The sequence below is a fragment of the Akebia trifoliata genome, chromosome 4 (assembly GCF_017979445.1).
Source record: "Akebia trifoliata isolate Shusen 1 chromosome 4, ASM1797944v1, whole genome shotgun sequence".
NCBI lineage: Eukaryota > Viridiplantae > Streptophyta > Magnoliopsida > Ranunculales > Lardizabalaceae > Akebia > Akebia trifoliata.
The window spans coordinates 42,690,303-42,702,614 of NC_141378.1; the positions used below are offsets into that span (position 1 = coordinate 42,690,303).

At 34.7% G+C, this 12,312-nt stretch overlaps 1 protein-coding gene across 2 annotated transcripts; it reads left to right on the forward strand.

Annotated features, from left to right (window-relative positions):
- On the forward strand, positions 1-11,892 carry LOC147405083 (epoxide hydrolase 1-like). Of its 2 annotated transcripts, none has more exons than XM_086441217.1 (4): positions 1-326; positions 2,589-2,768; positions 7,507-7,748; positions 11,739-11,892. In XM_086441217.1, the coding sequence occupies exons 1-4, from the start codon at positions 36-38 to the stop codon at positions 11,755-11,757; spliced, it is 732 nt and encodes a 243-aa protein (XP_086297343.1). In that variant the 5' UTR covers positions 1-35; the 3' UTR covers positions 11,758-11,892. The 2 variants fall into 2 exon arrangements, with proteins under 2 accessions (XP_086297343.1, XP_086297342.1); XM_086441216.1 differs by lacking the exon at positions 11,739-11,892 and adding an exon at positions 9,642-10,015.
- The last annotated feature ends 420 nt before the right edge of the window (positions 11,893-12,312 follow it).

The window sequence follows — 12,312 nt, forward strand, 5'->3', positions numbered from 1 at the left end:
GGTGGGTGGGAGAGAGAAAGAGAGAGAGAGAGAGAATGGAAATAATGGTGGATGTGAATCATAGAAGGGTGAGAACTAATGGAATATGGATGCATATAGCAGAGAAAGGTAGTGGACCTCTTGTTCTTCTTCTTCATGGATTCCCTGAACTATGGTTCTCTTGGAGACATCAAATAACCCATTTAGCCAACAAAGGTTACCATGTGGTTGCACCTGACATGAGAGGCTATGGTGATACAGACTCTCCTCTTCATCACTCCTCGTACACTGTTTTTCATCTCGTCGGCGATCTCGTTGGCCTTCTCGATGAACTCGGTGAACAACAGGTCATCTCTCTCTCGTTCTCTCATTTAATTTACAACTTGACGACTCGATTTGATTGAATGTGATGCTTCTTTACTATCCAATATTTAGTTTCATAAATCATAAGTAATCTTATTATCGTTTAATAGAATTTTTCTTTCAATTTGAATGATATAATGGAATCGAAATAACAAAAATTATCATTTTGAATCATTTCTAGACCATCAATTTTTTTATTTCTCTTTTTCATCTATATATATATATACTTCTTCCTGAATTTTAGTACTAAATTTACGACTCCATATACACTAATTCTAAAGCTCTTGGACTTTTAACACCTCTAATCTTTTATCCTTGTAATGTAATTCGATTTTTGTAGTGAATTCCTCTATAATCTCATCAATTACAATGATATATCATTTGAAATGACTAAAGTACCCCTGCCTTCAATGTCTTGAAACAAAATGGTAAATTACACACACACATACACATGTTCTTTTTTGACAAAATCCCAAACAACATTCTAGAAAAAACATTTTGTCTTGTATGGACTAAAAATTTCTGAATGAACTGCCTTTTTATGAGGATGATCTCTATGGTGAGAAAATCATCCTCATAAAAAATCAACAAATTCTGAAATTTCTAACTATAGTTTATAAGTTGAAGAATCGTGAATCGTCAATTTTTTACTGTTACTTTATAATCACTTTTCATGGGGTTAGAAGTTTCAGAATTGGCTGATTTTTTGTGAGGATGATCTACTCACTATAAAGATCATCCTCATAAGAATATCAGCTCATTTCGAAATTTTTTAGGCATATAAGTCATAACTTTGTCTAGAATGTTGTTTAGGATTTTGTTAAAATAACCCGAACCATATATATAATTGTGACAAGATTTATGATAACGGTTTTTTGTAAACCACTATAGAGATCATCCACACAAAAAATCAGCTCCTTCCAAAACTTCTAACCCTGATTTAAAAGTTGAAGAATCGTGGATTGCTAATTTTTTGGTAAAATACTTTTGATGGGGTTAGAAGTTTCGGATTGAGTTGATTTCTGGTGGGGATGATCTCCATGGTGAGGCGATCAACCTCACCAAAAATTACTTCACTCTGAAACTTCTAACTCATATAAGACAAAAATCGTTGTCATATATATATATATATATATCAAATCATATTTGATGAAGATTAGGATTATTACTTTGATAATTATGCTAGGATAGTTGTAGCTATCTGTCCTTGTTAGAATTTTTATTGATTACAAAATTCATTCAACATAAATTTCATCGTCTAGAATCTATAAAATATCTCAAGATCTCATCATGCTTATGATCTAAAATTTAAACGGTTATAAGGAAGTGTACCTTATGCTATTGAGATCAATAATCTGTATTAGAGAAAATCAGTAAAAAAAATAATCTCCCCTTTGTGGGAACGAATAAACTCGTTTCTTGAATACTAGACTCACATTCTTCTCTTTCTCTCTCTATTCTTTGGATCGACTAGGATTTTTCTGTTCCTGATGAATAAAGACTAAAGTCACAAGAATTAATGCTCCAACAATTTTAGTCGATTGCTATAATAGAGGGCCATTCCATTCTTATATAGATGAGAGTACCGTAGTTCATGTTTAGTAGGATTCCTCATCATCAAGGTTTTCTAATAAAACTCTAACGAGGATTCTTTTTAAGTCCAACGTTTTAGAATTTTCCAAAATATCAACATTTTTTAATTATATTCAATTTCAATTAATATACTTAAAATGTGTAGGCATTGTGGCCCACAAAAAAATGTGGTTAATAGTCCTTGCAAGTTTCTTTATTGAGTCGTGCTGGAGTGATGTCAAGATTGTTCCTCATATCTCACTTTCTTGATGTGGAAGTGTGTAGGAACCATAGATGTTTTTTCAGTTGTATCTTGATAAAAAAAACTTCTATGGTTCCAACACACTTTCACATCAGGACAGTGAGATATGAGGTACAATCTTGAGGCCACTTCAACATTAATCTTCTTTATTTAATGAAGAACAATGCTGAAGTGACTTCACTTCACACTTTTCTGATGTGGAGGTGGGTACTAACCATAGATGCTTTCATCAAGAAAAGCATGGATATGAGTGAAAAACATCTATGGTTTTGTGTGCACCTCCAGATAAGAAAAGTGTGCAGTGAGGTCAATCTTAAGCTCACTCCAGCACGACTATTTAATGAAACTATGGTAGTTATCTTAAAACTTTTCAATTCTGTTAAAAATATATTCTTTTGTATTGTTTGTGTAGGCATTTGTGGCTGGACACGATTGGGGAGCTGTTGCTGCTTGGTATCTCAGTCTATTTAGGCCGGACAGAGTTCGAGGACTTGTTAATTTGAATGTCCCTTTCTCACCACGGTCACCAACTTCAACCATTGGCCATGTGAGTCAAATGTTTGGGGATGGACTCTACATTTGTCAATTCCAGGTACGATCTAGGGGGAAACCCTCTTAAATATTTACTGAAAAATTACTAACTTCTTTGATTCATTTCAATGAGATTACAGAAATATATAGACTCTCGACAGAAATAGCAATTAGAACTCCTTAATGAAGAACAACTCAATAATAAAAACTCCTAATTGAAGAACAACTCCTACTAATATAAACTCCTAAAAAAGAGTTCTAATAGGACATGTACTGATCCGCATATCAATTTCCAAGAAGGGCTCTATTTGCTGTTGATACAATTAATCGAATAGAGCGAGTCTGAACACAAAGATAAGTGAGAGATGCCCCTAGATCTTGCACACTTCAAGGCCTCAAGAATGGCTGTCAATTCCAAAGAAATGATATCATTCAAATTTGAATCAGATGGGTTGGCAAAATTTAGCAAACCTTCATGATTCGTTCCTATAAAGCCGAAACCACCACCTATAGGAGAAAGAGATCCATTGATGTTTAATTTGATAACATAAGCGTCTGGGCACGACCAAAAGGTGCACCTTAGAGGTTTAGGCTTCCAAGAGAAATTGCGATTCCACACACGAAGAAAATGAGCACTTGCATTAGAGATGTCATCTGAAATTTCTATCTCATCAAAGAATAATTTGATTTCAACCGATATTCTATCAAGAATACCTTCAGGTGATGATTCTTGACCTTCGAAGAGTCGTTTATTTCTTTCTCACCAAACATGATAAACTAAGGGGCAAAGGCTGAATGAGATCATATCACAGACCTATACAACAAAAATCAGTCTAATTGATGATTTTCTTCTCTTTGATATCACCTCTCCCCCCTTTCCTACGTAGAACAATTCACGGAACAAAATCTTGAACCCCAATAGGTCCAAGACTGAAAGAGGCCAAAACCAAGAAAAAATGAGGGCATAAAACTTCAAATGGTCATACCTTTTGAAAAGCGTGAAGTGAGGTCAATATGGTTTCTCAGGTTTTGAGAAGAATACGGTTTACTCTTATGAACATTATCTAGTTGTAATCATTGATGCTGATTAGTGCTAATTTTAAGGCCTGGAAAAGTCGTTTCGAATGTTATTCAACAACCTTGAGTGAGATTCACGTTATTTTAAATGAGTAAGTACTTATAATGCCCTCAATTCTTTTAATCATATATCTAATTTACCGAGGGTATTATAAATATTTAACTTAAAATAAATGTGGGTCACACTTCAACGTTTGTTAAGAAAGAAAAATACTTCCTTACTAAGATGTTTTTATTATTATTTTTTAATGACGGAGGTTTTGAATCGTAAGGGACTAGGCAGTTGGCCTCTTAGACCACCATAACTTCACCGAAATCCCTCGAGTCATGCAATATCCCCACAAGCCACACATTCCAGGTAAGTAAGGCTAAATCTTTACCTTTTTGAAGGGATGCCTTGGTATTCACTTCCTTACTAATCAATTGTTGGCATCTAAAAACATGATTTGATGTCACAAGGTTGTAGAAGACAAAATTCTAAAAACTTAAAAAGAAAAGAGTTAATTTTCACTATTGGATTTCAATTTTAAATTTGAGAGTTCTATAGTCGTCCATTTTCAACATCATGGATCAAACTCGAAAAAGATTTTTCTTTTGAATATAATTTTTCTAATGAAATCTAGAAGGTTGTGCCATTGGATTTCCAATTTAATAATCTTTTTGGGCCCAATTAGGGTTAGATCAGTTTGATATCGAATCATTACCTACCTATTACCGATCTAAATTTTTTGACATTTGATCCAAATATGATTCAATCCACTTAATAGTTTAATCAATCTATGACAAATCCGATCCAATCCAATGCTATGAACATTGGAGATCGTTAGAGTTTTGATCTTAAAACACTTTTGAAGATCCAGGGAACTGGAAGAAAACATGAAGAGGAATCCAATGAATCATCTAAGAAGGCAATGGAAAGATAAGGGTTAGGGTTTTAGTATTCTTTGAGAATGACCCTCTCTTCCTACTCGGATAAAATATCAAGAAATTGATTGGGGTCAAAAGAAATAGAGCAATAATAGAGATGATTGGGCATTGATCTTGAAGATTAGAAGGGGGGACGAAAAAAGATGATTGAGCACTCTCAATCTCTATTTCTTCCTTTTGTTTTAAGAATCTCCATTTCTATATTGCAAATTTGAGGAGTAGTTGTTATAGCCATGGTGTCACAGTCATGTTCTTTCGAAGCGAGGTCGTGCGGTGCAAGGGGTGCTAATCCACAAGTAAGCCTGTAAAAATTATATCTACATACAAAACGTAGCTAACAAGCAAGAAAACGGGGGCAACACAAGGTAAAGTCCGGAGGCAACTTTGTTGATATAGTATTCAAATTACACGATGTAATACGTTACAAAAGCAAATAGGTGTGTTACAAGCAACTGATGATCTATGATACACGGGACTCCACATAACTTGGTGCAAGAGCTTGAAGTCAATGTGGGTGTAGGAAGGGTGTCTAGTGTCCCCCGTGTTAAGCTACGTGGAGTCCCGCATGTCATAGATCATCAGTTGCTTGTAACACATCTATTTACTTTTGTAACATATTACACCATGTAATTTGAATATTATATCAACAAAGTTGCCTCCGTACTTTGCCTCGTGTCACCTTTGCTATCTTGCTTGCTAATTACGTTGTATAGTGTGAGATTATTTTTATAGGCTTGCTTGTGGATTAACATCCCTTGCGCCGAACTACCTCATTTCGAAAGAACACGACCGTGATACATGGCCACTGAGAGAGAAAGACATCAAGCGTGTGTGGAGCAATGGAGGGGCTTGAAAAATATATGTTTTGAGAAGAAACCCTAGTTATTATAGAGGTCGATAGGTTGGAAAACTTGTTTTTTTCTAAGAGATGGAGGTTTTGTATTTGAAACATCAGATCGAGTTTTATTGTGTCGAATGGAAGTTAATCTAAAATCGTTCCGAAATATAATAGATTTCTACATTTAATACCGAACCCGATCTCCCCCAAACTCTATATTCGAATCCACTTTTTTCGGATTGGATTAAATTAGATACCAGATCATTGCTAACCCTAGGCCCAGCGAACCTTAGTAAGATTTCAAATCTTATTAAGTGATTCAGGTTAATCTATTTTTTAGAAGGCAAAAAAAGGGAAAATTACTTAAAAGATCCTTGTGGAGGGACTTCTTTCTAAATAGTCTCTAAATTTTCTACGGTAGCTTGGCGGGACATTTAGTAAATTTTTCTTTTTAAAATGGTCTCTCATTATTGGCCAACTTACCACTTTTATTTATTTATTGTTGAGTTCACCACTTTTATTTCCTATCGAACTCGACATTTTTTTATTGATAACGACTTGTTTAGATGATTTCAACCCTAAAAAAATAACTTTTAATTGATTTTCATCCAAAAACTAAGAAAAAAAGAGTGAAAAAACCCTAGTTTTTACATATCTTCAAAATGTTTGGAAAAAACCTTGAAAATGACTTCAGCTTCTTTCTTAAATCTTTTATATAGGAATGGAACCTTCGAAATTCAATTGAGATGCTAAAAATCATTATTTATTTATTTATTTATGAAAATGATGAGTTTGTACGATCAGGACATTCAATCCTAAGAAATGTCCTGAGAAATGTAGGAGATGAGGTCCAAGGACTATTAAGAAACGAAAAGTTTACTTAATGGATTATGAAGAGACCAACCAAAACTTAGGGATCATTTAGAAAGAAGTCTTTCCGCGAGAGTCCTTTAAGTAATTCTTTCTCCCTTCCCGAAAAAAAAAAAATGTTTGTTGAGAAATAAATTTGATAAAATAAGGGAGTTTTTGAAATATAATACAACAAATGAGTCTGCCCAGTAAATCTCTCTTCTTAATAAGTTCGGAAAATGCTGGAATGACACAAACGGAGAAACAAAAGTGACAAAAATGATGTGGTGGCGTGCACATAAACAAAAGAAGTATTATCTCTTTTACTTGTGGATTTAAGGTTTGTTCATAGGTTGAAGACAGTGCAATCTTCACCCTTAATTATTTTATCAAATAAAGATACGTTGTCCCTAAAAAAATTTAAAAATAAAGAAGGTTCAATCCAAGGATCATAAACAACCAATTAAAATGAATGACCATTTTGGAGAATTCCAATGATAGAGATCATATAATTTCATTAGTTAAAATTGTGTCCCTTTTATTTTATTTGACGTCTATTATATCATGAGAGATTTACTGGGCAGACCTAATTGTTGCATTTTTATTACAAAAACTCCCTTGGAATTCAAACAAGTCGAACCTTACTTTATCAAGTTTGTTACCTAGCAAACCTTGAAGTGGGGATCCACGTCATAAAATTTAAATTTATAAGGTTAATTTGTTATTTAATATACCTTGGAGTGGATCCTAGCCGAATCAAATTGTGGCATCAAAAAGCATGATTTGATGCAACATGGTTATGAAGGACAAAATTATAAGAATTTTGACCAAAAAAAATTAATTTATGAGGAATTCCAGGTATGTGAAAGTGTGCCCTTGGGGGTGGTCCATGAGGAATTAATGCTCATACTAGATATCGAACTCATGACTTATGGGCACTAACTGCTTATCGGTCTGAAATTGCCATTTAGTCAACCAGTCAAGGTTTTTGGAACTATATACTTGATTCGACCGAACCATATTTTTAAGGACTCGTATCCAACTTCTAGCTATCTATGCGTGCATGTATTTCTGTTAATATGAATTGGTTAATTGTGATGCTGGATAGGAACCTGGACGGGCAGAGAAGGCTTTTGCACGATATGATTATTTAACAGTGATGAAGAAATTCATGTTGATCAACAAGGATGATCTTCTGATTGCTCCTCCTGGCATGGAGATTGTTGACTTTCTTGAGACCCCATCATCGTCCCCGTCATGGATTACTGAGGAAGAACTCCAATTTTATGCTGATAAATTTCTAGAATCAGGATTCACAGGTCCCTTGAATTACTATCGAGCCATGGACTTGTAAGTATAACTTATAGTTTGGGTTAGGCTTTTGCAAAGAAAGTTTGAGTGAACCCTTTTATTAAGAGGGCTGGGCTTGGATTAGAACTTAGGAGTACGGGTCTGTTGGGCCATTGTCGTACCAAGAGTCCAGTCTTTGCAGACCATTTAATGGGGCTTGGCTAGGCCTAGAAATTGGCCCAAATGAATTCAGGTCTAGAACTAGATTTTGCCACTTAAATATCAGCCCATTTAAGACCCTACACATATTCGTTCTGACCGATCCTAAGACAGCCCTAGTTATATCTTATACAGTTATAGTAGTGTTGTCAATGGATCGGTTCGGATTGGATTGGTAGAAAATCGCTATTGGTCCCGATAAGAAAATTATTAGACTCAAACCCAGTCCAGACCCGATCGGATCTGTCCATTGAAGTTTCAAAACTGATCAATTATAATATTTGTTGTTCTGAATTCAATCCAAAAATTCGATATTTTGGATTGATACTAATTAACTCAATTCAAGTTGATAAAAGTATGTATAGAATAGGAAAATCCTGGGGGGTGCTTTGTTTTTCACTGTGATTCTCACACGATTGATGTGATAGCCATAGATGTCTTTCCTCGAGTTATGAGTAAAAGCGTATACGGTTATGTGCGCACCTCCACTTTAGAAATGTGAGCATCGCAGTAAATCCCAATGCCACCCCAGAATTACTTTATAGAATATAATATGTATTATATATTTAAATAGATTAATGCTGAAATGACCTCACCGGGGGACACGGAAGACATATTAACATGATAGCGAGCATGCCCATAGATGTCTTTTCTCCGAGATACATCTATGGACATGCGTGCGTCACCACGTCAGACATATTAACATGATAGCGAGCATGCCCATAGATGTGTTTTCTCCGAGATACATCTATGGACATGCGTGCGTCTCCACGTCAAGGTGCCCCCCCCCCCTCACCGGGGGACACGGGAGACATATTAACATGATAGCGAGCATGCCCATAGATGTGTTTTCTCCGAGATACATCTATGGACATGCGTGCGTCACCACGTCAAGGTGCCCCCCCCCCCCCTCACCGGGGGACACGGGAGACATATTAACATGATAGCGAGCATGCCCATAGATGTGTTTTCTCTGAGATACATCTATGGACATGCGTGCGTCAAGGTTCCCCCCCCCCCCCCCCCCAAGGTAACTCTAGTACGGCTCATTTAAATATATATATAATACATCATTTGTGTATTATCAAACATATTGTCGGATTGGGACATGCATGATCCAAAAAATATCCAATAAGTTATCAAATTGAATTTTTGTTGGATTGAGCTCTTCTAGGAGCCCAAATCCTTGATCTGACATGAAGTTACTGATTGAAACATATCGGGTTTTGTATCTAATTCATTCCATTGACAACCCTAATAGTACTAGGTAAATAACAAAGGTCGATATAAGTAAAACCATTATAACGACCCCTTTTAAGGGAACACATCCTTTGTGAGAAAGGAGGGGGGGGGGGGGGGAGTCTTTCCCCGTAGCATCTTGTAGCATTTTTTTGAGGGTTGAGAGAGAGTGGTTAAAAAGCAAAGTCACTTCGTTTAAATTTGGGAGTAGAGTAGTTGTCTAGTTCCAAAGCCTTTGATTAAGTTAAAAAAGATTTTTTCTACGTGATACTCTCACAATCATTGAAAAAGTGCGATAGGGCTACAAAAAAGAGGATTTGCTACCCTCTTTAAACCATGCTTATACCTGAAGTCAACATCATTGAAATTCAACATCATCGAATCTTTGTATCAATGATTTGGGTTAACTGAATGAATCATATTCCTTCATTCAATTCTGTCCAGACTCACGTCTTCTATTAACACTCTAATCTAAGCTAAATCTTATAAATATAGGAATTGGGAGCTTCTTGCACCATGGGATGAATCAAAAGTTACAGTACCAACAAAATTCATAATTGGTGATAGAGACATTGGGTTTCAATCTGGTGGTATTAAGGACTACGTAGAGGGAGATATTTTCAAGAGCTTGGTACCTAATCTTGAAGTAGTCATCATAAATGACGGTCACCATTTCTTACAACAAGAGAGAGCCCAAGAAGTCACAAACGAAATTTTATCCTTTCTCACCAAAATTTCTGTTGTTTAATAATATATGATTCTTGTTGATTATTATGAGACAAAGAAAATTTCCCTTAGATTGAGATGTCTATCGTTAGTTTTTTATGTTTCATGGTATTATATATTTGAAAAACTTTCTTTTATCTCTACTTTCGATCCTTAGTCATATGTGTATGTTTATGGGATGCGAAGCTTATTATTATGCTTGAATAAATTATTTTTTCCATGTTGATCTAGATGTTGTTAGAGAATTGGATGCAACATATTATGATGCATGAGATACATTGTATCATTATCAATGTATCTCATCTCAAAAGGAAGGTATTGTTGGAGAATAATATATGTAGCAATATCAATTATAATATTCTACATTAGGAAGTACAAATAAATTATGATATTTATATTAGACTAGTTTCCTTATCTTGGTTGATGTAATCCCTGTAAAATATCCTATCAAGGTTCATGGTAATATTCATCCAAGATTTCTTAATAAAACCAGTTCTTCTTTATTGTAAGAGAATAAGATGCATCATATTATGATGCATGTATCTCATCACAAAATAAAAGTTGTGATGGAGAATAAAATATTTAGCAATATCTATAAATATATTTTATATTATGAATTATTATAGATAATGGGTATCTCTATATTCGGTCACTTTCAATATCTTAGTTGATATAATCTTTATAAATATCCCAGTATGGTTCATGTAATGATCATCTGAGAATAGTCAATAAATCATATTTTTTCATGGAATTAGAGCTCAAGATCTCCACTAAGCACATCGATATTGGTACATTGTTTCTTCGACGATCATTGTTGTCAGACATAAGTCTTTTTTTTCTCATTTTCCCTATTATTTTTGTTTCTTTCAATAAAAAATAATGTTCGGATCTTTAACTTAAAGTGTGAGATTTTTTACTTTTCGTAATGTGACTTTTTAGTCACCACCTATATATCACAGCTACGTGCTCGATAGGAAGAGTTGACCTTCTACTCATCGTCTTATGCTTGGAAGGACTCTGTTGATAAGGCATTATATGAATCGATTTTAGATAAGAATCAGGTTTTTCAATTTCTAACCGGACTCCGAGATGAATTTAAGTATGTGAGAGTTCATTTATTGGGTATGGATCCCTTTCCGTCTTTACAGACTGTCTATTATTATGTCTTAACTGATGAGAGTCGTCGTACAGCTATCCTATTTTACTTTTCAAGAGACTACTCTGCTATGCTTACTCGCATACCTCCTCCACAGCCTTCTAGCAAATCTCTGCCTCCACATCAACAACACAAGTGTGATCATTGTGGAAATTTGGGTCACATGAAGGCCTGTTGGTATGCACTTCATGGTCGTCTTGATCAATAATGTCAACTGTCTAATCGATCCTACTCATGTATTTTCTTAGTCGACTATTAATTAGGTATTCTCTTCTACTACTACTTCCTCATCGGAGTAGGTATCTATCTCCCAAGTTGAGTTTGACAAGTTCAAGAAAATTTTCAATCAAATGGAGACTTCATTTCAATCGGTCACTATTTTTACTCACTTATGTACCTTTGCATTTGCATACAGTATTTCCACCACTTCCTCACCATAGATTATTGATTATGATGCCTTAGATAACATGATCTATACGTCTTTCCTGTTTAAAACCTATAGTGTTTACTTTGGTCCTTGCAAGATTCACATTGTTGATGGTTTTTTATCTTTTATTGCTGGTCAAGGTCATTTTTCTATTACACCTTCTTTATTCTTAACTAATACACTACATGTTCTTCAATTTATTGCTAATCTTATTTATGTTAGTAGCATTACCAAACATTTGAATTGCAGTGTAATATTTTATCCATCTCATTATGTCTTTCAGGATCTATAGTCGAAAATGACGATTGACACTAGATATGAAGTGAATGACTTGTATTTCTTGGACACGCTTGCTTTACCTACCACTCATTCTGTTTCTCAGCTTAGTAGTAATAGTCAATCTAGTAAGGCATTTGTAATGCATTGATACTTACACTTATGTCATATTTCCTTTGGATATTTGAAACACATGTTTCCTACTTTATTTAATAATAATAATTTACTTGATTTTTTTGTATAAAACTTATCAATTAGCTAAACATGTGCGTTCTCATTATCCTAGTAGTATAAATATTACTACACTTGCTATGTTTGACCTAATTCACTCTGATGTGTGGGGTCCTTCCTTTGTCATATTCACTATCAATTTTTACTATTTTATTTTGTTCATTGATGACCATAGTCGTACCATTTGGGTCTATCTTATGAAATACAAGAGTGAAGTATATGGGATCTTTAAGTAATTTCTTTCTATGATTCTGAAAGTGTCCTCGATCCACGTGTGTAGATCCGCTTTTGATTTTTGGGAATCACCACCTAGTTTTACGATCTAGAAATTGAAACATGGCTCAAAACAG